Raw genomic sequence first — 14,670 nt, 5'->3', positions numbered from 1 at the left:
CTGTTTAATCTTGTACCAGTTTAATATATAATATAGTTTAAACCAACATGTTGGCACAAACGGAAAATTGATAACATGTTTAAGTCACTTTTTATCCCGAGACCAAATAACACACAAAATGTTGGACCTAAATATTATGTTAAAACCTAAAATATATTTATATATTTTCTAATTATTTGGCAACTTTGAAATAACCTACTGGGTAATTCCCGAGGTTTATCCAGTAGGTAAGTTCCCATTTTATTTCGTTCCTGTTTTTAAAACAAAAATTAATTTAAAATGTTTTATTTATATGAAGACGAAGAGATAATTAAGTAAAGGGAATTACTAATCTGACAAAATGCCCAAAAAAAGAAAATTTAACAAAAGCAGTAAACCTTACATCAGAGACCCAAATTTCTGGAAGAAAAGCGAAGAATTTGGAATAAGTAAAGGTAAGTGTTAATATTGACAAGTTAAAATTATATGAACTATAATAAAATATTTATTAGAAGCACAATCTACGTCACAAAACATGACGTCACTGGAAAGCCAAAATAAGGTGCCGAACGCGTTAAACGATTCATTTAAAGATATGCCACCAGATCCGGCACCTACCCCAAGTAAGTTGTACTTAAAAAAAGCTACATTGGATATACTAGTCATTAGAAATAAACAATTATTAGATATACTAATTAATTTTCAGCCTAATGTTCGGCTAAGCCCTTATACATATTAAGTCACAACACTAATTCTGCTACTTTAAACAATGTAATTCACACTACTTTATTTAAATATTAGGTCGTCAAAATCGACAAATCGTTCTTATGGATATAATTAATCACGAAGGTAGTTTGTTTTTGTTATTTTTATCAATTATGCATTTTATTTACTAAAATAATATAATTTTTACCAAATGTAGAAACAACCGCCAAACTAAGCAGTGAAAATAATTTTGAATTGGCCTATGTTAAAGCATTAAAGCAATCAAAATACAATTCAAAAATACAAAGTATTTCGAATTTGGTTTCTTTGTACAAGTTTTCTGTAAAAGCAAATATGTTGGATTCGGTTTCTCGCTTTCGGGACAAAATAACTTCAATAATTCGAAACAAAACTCAACTTACTGCATCAGAGGTTAAATCTGTATCAGATGATCTTTGTGTCCAGAAGAAATACCTGAAGTCCATTCTATTTTACTCGATCGCATTTTCCTTATTCGAGGGGAATAACGACCCGGACAATGATGTTAAGAATATGAGGCGATGTGTTTGGGGGATAAATATTCTAGTTGAAGAAATGTTGAAGGAAGACCAAAACATAAAAAATGTTGTACAGTATCACGTGATTCCACTCATGCATGAACTTAAATCAAGAATGGAAAACTTACCTGGAGTAAACGCAGAACTAAAAGTTGTTAAACTGTGTGAATGTTTGTGTCATATCGGGTATTGCAAACGGTTGGCAGGTATCGACGGATTCCAAACAAATACAGAGGGGCTCAGATTGATGGATACGATCGAGAATAAACAAAATTATAAAGTTTACGGACATCTCTTAAATAACATTGGTGAGTGGCATGAACGCAAATTACAATACAGCGAAGCAGTTTCTAAATACACCGAGGCAATCGAAGCTTACAAACAAGCTACTGATTGGTTAAATGATGTAGTGAAACAAGAGTTTATAAACAAAATTAAAAATAGATCGGAGAGATTAGAGAATTAATACTAAAGGTTTAAAACAAGCAATAAAACTAAAATTTCGTCACAATTTGGTAAACAACTTAAAAAAGTTTTCTGGCTTTTATTTTGTTTTTGAGCTCATTTATTGTTTTTAAAATCCGGCAATGATGCTAGTTCTAAGCTGCACAAGTTGTAAAACTGTCCTAAACTCTTTTTATATATTGAATTAAGTATTTTTAAATATAATTTTATCGTTTAAACCTATTTAAAATTATGTTAGTTAAGCATCTTTATTTGCAGAAGCACTTTTTTTGCAATATTGCAATGTTTATTGTACATGTTTTTGTTACTTTTATTGATGCACAATAAATCTAAATAAAAAAATAGCACTTTAAACTAAAGCCTAAAATTAACACAAGACTATTTTACTTTTTACGACTTTGTTTGTAATCTAAAGTGAGCTTATGTTAGGAACAGCTTTATATACACATTGCTTTACTATGTCTGTATTTTAAAAATCAGTAACTTTTGTAAAAAATAAAGAGACTAAAAAACTAAGGAATGAAAAATAAAGCAACAAAAATATAAAAAAAGGAAAAAATTATTTTTTTTAGACTTTAATAATACTAATTAAACATAAAGTTGATTTGTTTTTGTTTAACGTGTTGCATTTTAAAAATTTTATTAATTTAAGTTTGAAATTTTTAAAAATAGTTTGGCAACACTGCAGTTTTGTGCATTGTTGTTTATGCATGGTAGTGAATAATGGTGAAATATTGGTAATTAAAAAATGGAGTCTGGGGGATTAATTGCAAATATTTAGGGTGGTGAAAATTTGTCAATTAACTTTGTTGGTTTTTATAGTTATTAGATGTCTAAAGGTGGTTTTAGTAGTAAATTTGGAAAGTAAATTAAATTTGTTTTTGTTTTCTTGATCAGTCTGTCAGTTGATATGATCTGACAGTCTGACTGTCTGATGGCAGGATGGTTTACTGACTTCCTTCAGATGACAAAAATAATTTTATTTATGCTTAATGTAAAAAGGCCAACTTTCTGACATAAACATAAAGGAACGTAAGTTACTCTAACTCAGTCTTAAGTTGACTTTGGCAGTTTAGGATATTAAAGATTCTAATCTGCTAATTGATGGATAATTAAGCTGCTGATCTGCTGATAAAAAACACTTTACCTAAAAGTACTACAGCAGGAATCAAACCTCGGGCCTCATGTAGTAAAGTCGAATGTTCTCATACCTTTTGTCAGTGTTTTTGCAATCTAAATTAACATTTAAACCAAATGTTTTAAAATTTGAATAAGTCAACCTTTAAGGTCAAAGGTAAAGTTTAAAAATGGAAAGTTTTGACGAAAGAATAAAAACAATAAATTCTTGGCTGAAAGAATTATTGGAGACAGAGAACATTCCGACCTTTGAACTTAACGAAGAAACGATTAAAACTCTGGAGCGAACAAAACTTGAACACGATGAAAAACAACGACAAAATCTAATTTTAAGAAAACAAATGGAGAAAGAAACTTTAGAATTTGCAGCGGAAAAAAAACGACTTCGTGAAATTTTGTCTCCGTTAAATCTTGATCCGAATCAAGATCTTAATTCTCCTCATCTTAAAAGTTTGAGTAAACTTTCGAGTTGTGTCGATTGTGTCCATCCTGACTCAGTTTCTATGACGATATCGATGTCCCAGTTTATGGAGAATTTCGAAGCAACGAAAACCGAGTTTAAAAATGAAACTGAAAAGCAGAAAGAATTTACCGACGGAGTTTTAAAAATTCAGGATATTAAAATTGAATTGCAAAAAGAATTTTCAATATTAGAAAAAAGTTTAAATCAGGAAAAACGAAACGCAGAAAGTTTAAAAAAATCGACTTTATTTTTTAAAGGAAAACAAAAAGAATACAAAAAGTTAATAAATGATTGCGAAAACTGTTTAAAAAATTCTGGTTTTTCAAAATCAATTTCTCACTGTGAGCTAATAAAAGAATTTAATAAATTACAAGATTTGGAAAATCGAATAAAACCGCTGAAACTTCAACTTGGCGCTTACCAAAGCCTGCCACCGGATGTCCAAAGAGCAAAATTACAACTTTGTGAAAAATTAGAAGAACTGAGATCAAGTGAAGAAAATTTACAAAAGTTGTTAAAAAATGTGACTTTAAATGATTAATGTTGCAAAATAATTTTCTTTAAAAAAATTGTTTTATTATATTATTCAAATGCTAATTTTTTTACAAATTAACAAGAATTAGTGATAAGCTTGATATTCGGTTGCCATAGTTATTTGTTGTAACATGGTCGCCAACTTTTAACTAATATTTGCTCATATTAATTTACCCATGTGCCTCAAACGGCGTTTTATTAAATTTTGTAGGCCTATAAATCGAACATACAAATATATTATTTTACTAAGTTTTTATATATAAATTACATTTCTAAGTTTGTTGAATATTATTTTTTTTTTTTCTAGTTTTATATTTGATTCAATATTCTGATAGTTGTTTTAAGACAACAATAATTTATAAACTAGATTGTTAAATTTTTTGTTGTTTATCAAATATTTTTAGTCTGTTGTTGGATTTTTGTTTCTATTTTTGTTAAACTTAATTTAAAATATTCTAAGCTAAAAAATAACAAAAAATTAAATTTTTCAGAAATTTTAAATTAAACAAAAACACGAAAATGTTGTCGATAATTTCTCGACGAAGCCGAGTCATGACTTCTATTGTGAGTCAGCGTTTTTACCACGAGAAGGTGATCGATCATTACGAGAATCCTCGCAACGTCGGAGCTCTGGATAAAAAATCAAAATTTGTCGGAACCGGACTCGTTGGAGCGCCAGCGTGTGGCGATGTGATGCGACTTCAGATCGAGGTCGACGAAGACGGAAAAATTAAAGATGCAAAGTTCAAGACCTTTGGATGTGGTTCAGCGATCGCTTCGAGCTCTCTTGCCACCGAGTGGATAAAAGGAAAGAGCGTCGGAGAAGCGGGGAGCATCAAGAACACAGAGATTGCGAAGGAACTCTCACTCCCCCCGGTGAAACTTCATTGCTCGATGTTGGCTGAGGATGCTATTAAAGCAGCGATCAAGGATTACAAGATCAAACAAAACGAGGAAAAATAATTTTTAAGATTTTTCGATTTTTTTTTGTAAAAAGCTTGTTTTGATTTATTTTTGTGGGGTGGGTTTATTTTTTCTGCATTTTTAAACTTTTTTCCGCAACTTTAACAAGTTTGTCTGGTTGTATTTAATTTTTGATTTAAACTTATTAGAGTTTAAAACTTTAATTAACTTAAAAAAAAAACGTTTTAAGGGATTGTATTTATATGTTTATCGAAACTTATAAGTGTTTAAAAATTAAAAAAAAAACTTTTTTGGGGGGTTTTAAATAACTTGTATTCAATAAAAATTAATTTTTTAATTGTTTGATTAGTTTATAAATAACCTGATTTTAATAAACTGTTTGATATTAATTCAATAAAGGCAAGAATAAGTGTTTTACTCATAATAAAATCGATTTTGTTTATGGTTTCTAAAGGTTGGTAATTTGATATTTTCTGGTAATTATTTTGTTTTGAAATAATTGATACTGTGTATATATTGTGACGTCATATTTATTGCTTATATTAACACCTCATATTCTTAATAAACAAATTTAAAATCTAAATAATTAATTAATTAGTTTGCCTTTTTAATTGGCTTGGTCGAATTTAAATTAATTACGAAATGTTTTGCAACATTTTCCATCATTTTTCTCAATGTAAATAAACAAAAAATGTAAAATAATTATTCGTTTGTTTTCGACCTTTCGTCGCGTATTCTGGAAGCGATTATGACGTCATACTATCAGCGATTCATCAACGGAAGCCGTGATTTTTATTTCCTAAAGTTTTTATTTTTTGTTTTAAAAAAAATTTAAATATTTAATTTAAAAATAAAAAATTAGTAAAAAATATTTGAGATTAAATTTAAAATTGATTAGACCCAAAACTTAGAAAAAGTTTAACAAATAATCTAGTTAATTAAAGTTAAAATTTAGAACCAAAAATTTAGAAAAAAGGTTAACAGTTTTAACTAGGTATTTATAACTCTTAAACAACAACTAAATTAATGTTTACCTAATTTAAGGTAAAACTGTCAACTTAAAACGTATCCCCGGTTTGAAAAAGTTAAAATAGAAGTTAGGCAGGTTACGTGTTATGGGGCCTGGGGGCAAATTGAACAACAACGAAGTTTTAATATTTTAGAAAACGTTCATTTTAGACTTTAAGTTGTTTGGTTGAGTTTTATTTTGAGTTAGTTTAAATTCTAGTATAAAAGAAATACTTACATTTTGTTAGTTTTAGTAATTGTAAGAATTGTGTAATTTGTTATATTGTAAGTGTAGATATTTAAATGTAAATTACTGACATAATAACGAAAACCATATAATATCGACAATTGAACCTTTTTTAGCCCCCGTTATTGAAAAATGCCTTGTTATTTCAGAAATGAAAAAATTAACTTAAATTTCGATAAAATTTCGAGTTCTTAATTTTGTTTTTCGAGTATTTGTTCATTCGGTAAAATGTTTTTTTTCGGTAGTATTGGCAGATAATATTAAAAATAATTAGTTTTGTCAGAAATTACTTTAATTTAGAGTTATTAGAAGCTTTAAATTGAAATTTAGCAAAGCTCAATGCTTAAATCTAAAATATCTTAATTTAAAAAAAGGTTTAAATTAAATTTTTAAATTTTCTTTTAGATTTGTAGTAAGGAAAATATTTTCCAATATTACAACAATGTCAGTCCAGATGTCGATCCCACCCAAGTCCCCTCTATCGCCACCTAGTGTCATCGGTTCCGTCCCCGCTTCCATTCATCCGGATCAAGATCCTCACGAAGAGTGAGTTGTGACGTCATTATTGTTTGTGACCTCATTGTTGGTCAAAATTTGTACCTCACAAGATATTGATTGTGACGTCATTGTTCGTGACGCCATTATTGTTAAAATTTATATATCACAAGATTAAGTTTCTGACGTCATTAAAATTCTTCTGACGTCACCGTGCTGTTGAATTTGTGACGTCATTGTGCTGTTTAACTTGTGACGTCATTTTTTTGCACTTTTTTGACGTAATCATGCCTAAAAAAAACTTTTTTTAAAATCAAAATTAACCTATTGTGACGTCACAGATTGATCAAGATGCGACTGGGTACGTCATCACATCACACCAACCCGAGATCTAGAACGTTGGTGGCGTGGAAGAACTCGATGCCCATCGACGAATATCGATTCGTTCGCGAACAAAAAAGAAACCAGAAGAACATTCCGACCACGTAAGTGACGTCATTTATTTGTAATTATGTAATTTGTGACGTCATTGTTGCAATATGTGACGTCACTAGCATTTTTACCTAAATTTAAAGCTGGCCAAAAATTAATAAAACCGATTTTTTATTAAAAATATATTTTGCTTACGTCACAATAGTAAAGAATGCTTAACAATGTACCCATTGTCTTCAGATCTTCGGACTACAAGGAGCAACATCTGATCATCGCTCACCGACTCGCGGAGTTGGAAAAGAGGAGAGTTGGAACTCGATATCTTCCGAAAGATCAAAGTGTTTCTGAACCGAAGAAGAAGAATGCGATGAAGGAATCGATCGAGTCCTGCGTCATCAGTTAAGCGTTGTGACGTCATAAGTAGAATCTAAAAGCTCAAGGAGACGTGTTTTAGTAACTGTTACGTCACAATTTTGTGACGTCATTTTCTTTATTTTGTCTTCTTATTAACCGGATTTTATTGTAAAACTTTGACGTAGTCGGTTTGTGATTACGTCACAGTTAATTTAATTGTATGTTCTTTGTTATAACCAAACGGACGTAGATTATTACGTCACAATAGGCCTGGATTCAAGTTTCACAATTGTAAATTATTATTTATTGTTTGTTGTTTGTTTCTTGATTGTTCGGTTATGACGTCATTAAGTCGTCGGTGCACTTCTATAATCGGGAATTCCCCAACTATGAAATAAAATTTTAGTTTTTGTCAAAAATTTTTTTGGACCGAGATTTGAATTCGTTTGACTTTTGGACCGGAAGTGTTAACAGCACAGCGTTTGTTACGTCATAATTGCTCATCGGCGGCATCGACGTTGGTCCAATAATCCTAAAATATGATTGAACAGTAAAGGTGATAATGACGTCATAAGAACGTATTGTTCTATTGATCGGACCGCCTGCTTGGCGGATTTGCAAAACTAATCAATGGCGTCGAATTTTAATAAAAATATTTAAAATAAATAAAAATAATTAAAAATTTTTAAATTAGAAATTAATAATTGCTAATTATTTCGCTTAATATCCGCGAAAAAATTGTGGTTTAATTGTGATCTTTATATGACGTCATAAAGCCATCGCGTCGCCCGGCATTGTTCGACGCCGATGCTGTATTGATTAACCGAGGGCAGGTCGCATTGCCATACGGGTCGTGGCAGCTGCGTTGAAGTCTGGCAGAAGTAATTAGGTCTGGTACAGAGTTGGAGTATTTTCTAATTATTATCAACAAGTTAGAGTTAGTTCTATAGTTAACAATAGATATAAAAATTAATTTAATTAGCTAATTATTGAGCTAATTATTATGGAGTTTTAGAGAATATAATAAGTAATTTTATATTTATATTAGGTTAGATATTAGGGTTATTATAGAATTAATATTAATGTAACTGTAACTAAACAGAGATAATATTTGAATGTGTAATATTACTCAGTTTCCGAAATGTCAGCTCGGTTTAAATTTGTTTTGTCTAAGCCAAACCACAGTCGTATATATTATAACACCTCTATATATATATATACCTTCTATATATGAATATGGGATAGTTAAGAATAAGTAAACGTATGCGAAATGTCACTAACCGCATCATGCATATGAACAAGTATAGAAAACATATGTTAAAGCATTACCGTATGCTTATAACTATAAACCTTAATATAGAAGTGTTAATATAGTTCAATATACAAATTGGCATTTAATAATAACCTAAAAAGGGGAATAAGTAACGAATATAACAAAACATTGATGTATAGTATATTATATACTGTATAATTGGGCTAATATATTAAATAAACAAGCTTTAAAACTGTACGACATGATATACCCTTTACAATTAAGCCAAACTATATTAATATAAGGTCTTAATAACACGGCCCATGCAACAGTAATATGAGGTCTATAGCCCATATAGGGCAAGCATACAACGTTATTATAACACTATAATATATAGAGCTCTAATACGCACGGAAATGAATAACTGGACCACTAACGCTGGGAAGTCAGGAAGTTAGGACGGCGTAATTTCGAGGTTTTATTTCAATTTGGGTTAAATTTAATTTTGTGAATAAATGTCGGGGTTTTAACCGATTTGTGATCTTAATTTAGATTTTATTTTTTAATTGTTGTTGAACTTTTAAATAAGATGCCAAGATCGAAAAATCCGAAACCGAATCATATTTCATCGCCAGGTAAGTGTTATTGATTGTGTGACGTCATTATAATTTGTTATGACGTCACAATAAATCAGTTATTATCGTTTAAATTGTTATTTTTTGTAACAGAAAATAAAAACATCAAAGACGAAAATATGACGTCATTGCCCATGTTTGTGACGTCATCGCCTTCTACGTCATCACCTTTATCCATCGATGAAAATAACCAAGAACAGAATATCGAACTTGATGGTGTTTTAAACACCAATTCAACCCAATCAAATTGTAATGGTGTTTCTCAAATACAACCATTTGTGAATGGTGTTGACACGCAAGAACCATCCATGAATGGTGTTTTAAACAACCATTCTGCAAACGTACCAACTTCTGATTCACAAACCATAAACGGTGTAGCCAGCGAACCATCCCAAAGCAAACCATCTTTAAACGAACCATTTCCAAACGAACCATCTCCTAATGAACCATCCTTAAACGAACCAATCTACCAACCCGGGGATGGTTTTCGTGAACTTTTGGACAAATTTCAAAACAAGAATTTCACCGAAAAGAAAAAGAGAAAGAAAGAAGGAAGTTTGGATCTTCTCTCGCCGAGGATAATACCTTGGTAAGCGAGTTATGACGTCATTAATTCATTACTATGACGTCATGTTTGAAAACAATGACTTTAACTAATCTTTTGTTTAAAGGTTAAAGAAGAGATTTAGTTTAAAAAAAGGCGCGAAAACTTCGGCTTCTCAAGTGATCGAACTTTACAGAAAAGATTTTCAAGATTTTAATTCGATTCCTCTTCATAATTATCAGGTAGCAATGGGAGAACAATAACAATGGGAGAAAAAACTTGCATTGTTTGCTATTGTTCTAACACAGACAATAAGTTAATTATGATGCAATTAACAGTGTTAATATGATTTTGTCACGAAAGTGGTTTTAGCAGTGACGTAATATTGAAGTGACGTGATTATTAGGTGACGTAAATATTCAGTGACGTAACAATATAGGTTTAACATAATCTATTTAACAGTTGTGACGATAAGTTGAATAAAACAAGACTTATGACAATTAAATTATGACGTCATACAGGTGGGACAATTAGTAAGGAGGTTATTCCCCGAAATATCGAGATGTAAAATTACTTTGAACGGGAAGAGAGTTTGGGTTTACAAAGATTTAAACATTTTAGATGAAAATGAAATTCAACAAATGTCTGATGTTGTCCGTAAGTTGTTGATTTATTTCTAATTAATTAAAATTAATTAATTATTATTTCGTGTAGGCTACGATTTAAAAAAAAATTTTAAATAACTTTATAAAAAAAATAATTTTTTTTAATTTAATTTTTTTTTTATTTAAAAACGCGGGAAGTTTTCGTTTCATCTGTCAATCAAAACTCTAGGAAGTCACCCTTTTATATTTATGACGTCACAGTTCACATTAATACTGGATTTATAAAAACGTTTAGTCGGGGTAAAAGGGTTGAATATTAAAATTCTTTCGATTTCCTTAATTTGTTCGGTTTAAAACACGATGAAATGTTGAATATGAAGATTTTATTCGAATTTAGAATTTTGCGCGACAGTATAACGTTGGTAGGGTTTAAAATGTAGTAGAATATGGTGTAAAGTGTGCGTTTAGTTTTAAATTTGTGGACATTAACTTGTTATTAAATTAAAAGTGGTTAACTTAGAATTCATGCTTAATTTTAATCAAATAATTAAGGTTTAATTAATATCAATAATTACTAGCGGTAGCCGCGCAAATTTAGGTTTATTTTTTTTTTAATTTCTTTTCTTCAATCTATTTTGTAATAAAAAGTTTTAAATAAAATAAAATTTAATTTTGTAACAAGTTTTATTTTATTTAGAAAAAACAAACGGGATTTCACCTAATCAAAAAAATTCAAATTTAAGGTAAAATATTTTAAGTTTAAATAAAATACGTCATTAAATATCACGTGACGTCACAAAACATGACGTCATTGTTTTAATTCTAGTTTAAGTTTACGGAGTTCGATCGAGGAAAGTTTGTCCCCGAGTCAACCTCAAAAATATTCCGGGATCCTCTACAATTTACTTTATCCTCACAAGAAGATGAGTGACGTCACAACCGTGGAGAAAAAGAACCCGGCGGAGGGAGACATTATTCAATGGTGCGGATGAATACGTTTATATTATTTTTTTTAAATCGTAAAAAATTTGAAAAAATTGCGCGGAGAGAGACATTATTCAATGGTGCGGATGAATACGTTTCTATCATTTTTTTAAAAGGTTGAAAAATTTTTTTTTTTAAATTTCGCAGAGGGAGACATTATTCAATGGTGCGGATTAATACGTTTAATTTTTTTAAACAAAAATCGTAAAAAATTTAAAAAAAATTTGCGGAGGAATACATTATTTAATGGTGCGGATGAATACTTTAATTTTTTTAAAAAAAATCATAAAAAAAAAAAAAAAAAAAATTTTTAATAATTAATTTTTTTAGGTTGCATGAAAATTACGAATACTCGGAAGGAAGTTACGTCAGAAGTCAAGAGATTCTACGACGTCATAATAAAGATCGCGAAACTTGGATGAAATACTTAAGTCAAGTTGGAAGGATTATTAAACACGTGTTTCCAAAAGCTCGGCATATCAGGAAGTTAGTAGGCTGGTTATAATTAATTGGAAACCCTGTTTTAGTCACAACTTTATTATTAAAAAGGGGGCTAAATTAACCCAAAAATTACTCAACTTTTGGGGCTTTAATTTATTAAAATAAATGAATAAAAATAAGGTGCTGGGTTCAAGTTGTCTTGGGGTTAATTTAACATGGAATCTACTAAAGATAATTTATTTTATTCAATATTTCAAAAATTTAAAGTTTAATTTCTGTTAAACTATGAGTTATCATAGGAATATTTAACACTTTGCTTAAACACTTTACTACATGTAAGCAGTGGGGATCAAACCCTGTACCTCTGGTCAAGTCATCAAGTAGCTAAGTCGTCGTAATTTTAAATATCTTTATTTTTAAAGATCAGTGAAAGGTGGAAAACGTGAATGGATATATCACAACATTCGCTCTAAAATCCCCTTTGATGACGTCAACGATGATGATGGTGTGACGTCATACAATAATTCGAGGCCGACGATGGTCGTATTGGATCGGGGTTGGAATCGAGCGGAGTTAGGCGACGAAATTCCCGCAGACTCGAATAGTAGAGACCCGAGCGACGAGGAGCCGAATGTTGGGGCCGAAACGACCGGGGACGAAATTCCGATCGATTACTCTCTCACACCGTCTACCGGCGACGTTAAACCACGAATTATTAACATTAAAACTGAATCTTCATGGCAATCCGCCTTAACTTTACCGAATAATGATGACGTCAATCGTAGTGACGTCATGTTTAACTTAGTCAATAGAAAGCGATCTTTTGATGACGTCACTGATCACGAACGCCCAGAAAAAAAGCTGCAATTGTGCAAAACTGAATTGTCTCCCAATAATGACGTCACAAAGCAAACTACCGCGCTTCAAGAACGTTTTAGTTATTTGACGAAAACACTTTTAGGCAACAACCGCTTCACGGCAGAAATACCGCGAATTTTAACCAATCAGAGCCCTCCAAATATTCACAACCAATCAGAAACAAGAAAAGGTAAATATAAATTAAAAAATTAAATTTTACAAAAAAACTTTAAAAAGTTAATTTTTGTCTTTTTTTATGACGTCAGATTCATCACCGCGACTAAATGGTAACCATAGAAACCAGAAGGTTGATGAACACGTGATGAAGTGGGAAGAACTTCCAGTATGTGTTTGTGACGTAATAATCGGTTAACAATAGGGTTTTAGAATTAAATCTGTTAATTATCAAATAAATATTCACAGATAATAAATTATTTTTTTTTTGAATTAATTTTAAAAATTATTTTTTTTTAATAAATTTTTAACAATAGTATTGTTATGACGTCACAGATGTGTCCGACCTTCAATTACGGATGGGCTTTGGCTCCTGTGAACAAGGGTTGTAACTTTTTCGAGTGGTTTTTGTTCGAGGGTCAAGAGCTCTGCTCTGGCCACCGAGTGTTCAAAGAACTTAAGATTTTCTCTGATTGGTCGGTTCAAATTCACGTCATAGGTCGGAGGGTATTCCCCGATGAACTTGGGGGAATTACCGATTTGCAGAAGACGAGGAAAAGCGTCGATAAAGTTCGTCATTGTTTTGTTATTGTGACGTCACAAATAATAGCTCACCTACGTTATTTAAAAGTAATTATATTTGCAGGTGTTCTTAACTTTGGCTGAATCTACGATTTGCCGGGGATTTCCCGCGCTATGCTTAAGTGATCTCAAAGTCCACGAAGTCGTTGTAGCGAAAACTGAGATCTGGTCGTCACGTGATTCCGAAGAGGAAGAGTTACGTCATAGAGCTATCAATTGCCAGGTCAACAATTTTATGTTTTAATAACATTAAATAGTTTGCAAATATTGTAAATGTTTTATGTATTCATCCGCCTATTATTATTTTACTTTAAAGTAATGTTTTCATCCGCATGAAGGTTAATGTATTCATGGGAATTTATAAAAAATTATATTAATCTAGAAACTTTACAACACAAAAGTTTTCCGCAAAATTTACAATACAAATGTTATGTATTCATCCGCAAAAACAATAATTGTATTTCTCTGTAGGTATTATTTCGCGAGAAGGGAGATTGTTGTCAGAAATGTTCCCGCGTCACCAAAGCTCACTCGAGCAACTCCCAGCGGGAAAGATTTAACTAAACTTTTGTTTTTTTTTGCGTTTCTGAAATAAATTTTATGTTTGAATATATTTATGTAATTTTAGACAAGTTTATATTAAGTAATTACGTAAAAGAAAGTTTAAAATATTGAAATATGTTGTTAAAACTTTTAAAAATTCTTAAAACGTTTTTTTAAATTATTGAGGATAAACTACAGTGTTGTTCTAAATTAATTTTTATTTGGCAACACTTGAATATTTTGTCTTCTGCTGAGCAAGAACTTGCAATTGTTCTTTTGTCGACGTCATAATAGATACGAATCTTTGTTTACAGTTTTATCGAAACATGTGCTTTTAGGTTTTTAAATGTTTACAAGTTGTTCCCAAAATGAGATTTAATTCTTTGGAGTTGAAACAATTAGCAACTTCAAGTAATAGTTCGGTGAAAAAAGAAGGAATTTTAAGTTTAAGGTTAACGGAGGGAAAACTCTGGAACAAAACTGACAGTAATTAAACGAGTGTTAATTAAGTAATTAACTATGAAATATATGGTTTAAGATTGCTAATATAAAACTAACTGACAGACTGACAGACTGACTGTTATTTTTGATTATTATGTTCTCGTTTATTCAATTGTTTATAAAATTCAATATTTTAAAATTAAATATATTTTTGTTTAGTTTTGACTGAAAGATTTTGCAGACTGATTGGAAATTTATTATTTTACTTTAAAGGAAAACAAAATGTAAATATAAAAGTTTATGAAATTATA

At 30.6% G+C, this 14,670-nt stretch overlaps 4 protein-coding genes across 4 annotated transcripts; all 4 read left to right on the top strand.

Annotated features, from left to right (window-relative positions):
• Window positions 1–253: 253 nt before the first annotated feature.
• On the top strand, window positions 254–2,048 carry LOC145764014 (uncharacterized). Its single transcript, XM_082575576.1, has 4 exons — window positions 254–434; window positions 492–602; window positions 781–828; window positions 902–2,048. The coding sequence occupies exons 1-4, from the start codon at window positions 341–343 to the stop codon at window positions 1,705–1,707; spliced, it is 1,059 nt and encodes a 352-aa protein (XP_082431702.1). The 5' UTR covers window positions 254–340; the 3' UTR covers window positions 1,708–2,048.
• Window positions 2,049–2,422: 374 nt separating this feature from the next.
• LOC145764016 (uncharacterized) lies at window positions 2,423–4,104 on the top strand. Its single transcript, XM_082575578.1, has 2 exons — window positions 2,423–2,738; window positions 2,994–4,104. Exon 2 carries the CDS (start codon window positions 3,014–3,016, stop codon window positions 3,845–3,847), a length of 834 nt encoding a protein of 277 aa, XP_082431704.1. The 5' UTR covers window positions 2,423–2,738; window positions 2,994–3,013; the 3' UTR covers window positions 3,848–4,104.
• Window positions 4,105–6,404: 2,300 nt separating this feature from the next.
• LOC145764017 (uncharacterized) lies at window positions 6,405–7,709 on the top strand. Its single transcript, XM_082575579.1, has 3 exons — window positions 6,405–6,565; window positions 6,856–6,999; window positions 7,187–7,709. Exons 1-3 carry the CDS (start codon window positions 6,462–6,464, stop codon window positions 7,347–7,349), a joined length of 411 nt encoding a protein of 136 aa, XP_082431705.1. The 5' UTR covers window positions 6,405–6,461; the 3' UTR covers window positions 7,350–7,709.
• Window positions 7,710–9,115: 1,406 nt separating this feature from the next.
• On the top strand, window positions 9,116–13,939 carry LOC145763769 (uncharacterized). The gene is made up of 12 exons (XM_082575285.1): window positions 9,116–9,187; window positions 9,281–9,776; window positions 9,859–9,973; window positions 10,253–10,388; window positions 11,034–11,079; window positions 11,163–11,318; window positions 11,651–11,806; window positions 12,184–12,809; window positions 12,886–12,962; window positions 13,130–13,363; window positions 13,440–13,598; window positions 13,847–13,939. The coding sequence occupies exons 1-12, from the start codon at window positions 9,142–9,144 to the stop codon at window positions 13,937–13,939; spliced, it is 2,340 nt and encodes a 779-aa protein (XP_082431411.1). The 5' UTR covers window positions 9,116–9,141.
• Window positions 13,940–14,670: the final 731 nt, after the last annotated feature.

Source organism: Corella eumyota, chromosome 1 (genome assembly GCF_963082875.1).
Source record: "Corella eumyota chromosome 1, kaCorEumy4.1, whole genome shotgun sequence".
Taxonomy (NCBI): Eukaryota; Metazoa; Chordata; class Ascidiacea; order Phlebobranchia; family Corellidae; genus Corella; species Corella eumyota.
This window is presented reverse-complemented; position numbering and strand designations above follow the sequence as displayed.

Bases quoted from the DNA above. Each gene is read 5' to 3' on its own strand.
- LOC145764014 (XM_082575576.1), top strand. From the start codon at position 341: ATGCCCAAAAAAAGAAAATTTAACAAAAGCAGTAAACCTTACATCAGA. The intron at 603-780 runs GTAAGTTGTACT...TTTAAATATTAG, and splicing joins AGATCCGGCACCTACCCCAA to GTCGTCAAAATCGACAAATC. The intron at 829-901 runs GTAGTTTGTTTT...TACCAAATGTAG, and splicing joins GGATATAATTAATCACGAAG to AAACAACCGCCAAACTAAGC.
- LOC145764016 (XM_082575578.1), top strand. From the start codon at position 3,014: ATGGAAAGTTTTGACGAAAGAATAAAAACAATAAATTCTTGGCTGAAA.
- LOC145764017 (XM_082575579.1), top strand. From the start codon at position 6,462: ATGTCAGTCCAGATGTCGATCCCACCCAAGTCCCCTCTATCGCCACCT. The intron at 6,566-6,855 runs GTGAGTTGTGAC...GTGACGTCACAG, and splicing joins GATCAAGATCCTCACGAAGA to ATTGATCAAGATGCGACTGG. The intron at 7,000-7,186 runs GTAAGTGACGTC...CATTGTCTTCAG, and splicing joins CAGAAGAACATTCCGACCAC to ATCTTCGGACTACAAGGAGC.
- LOC145763769 (XM_082575285.1), top strand. From the start codon at position 9,142: ATGCCAAGATCGAAAAATCCGAAACCGAATCATATTTCATCGCCAG. The intron at 10,389-11,033 runs GTAAGTTGTTGA...TATTTTATTTAG, and splicing joins ACAAATGTCTGATGTTGTCC to AAAAAACAAACGGGATTTCA. The intron at 12,963-13,129 runs GTATGTGTTTGT...ATGACGTCACAG, and splicing joins TGAAGTGGGAAGAACTTCCA to ATGTGTCCGACCTTCAATTA.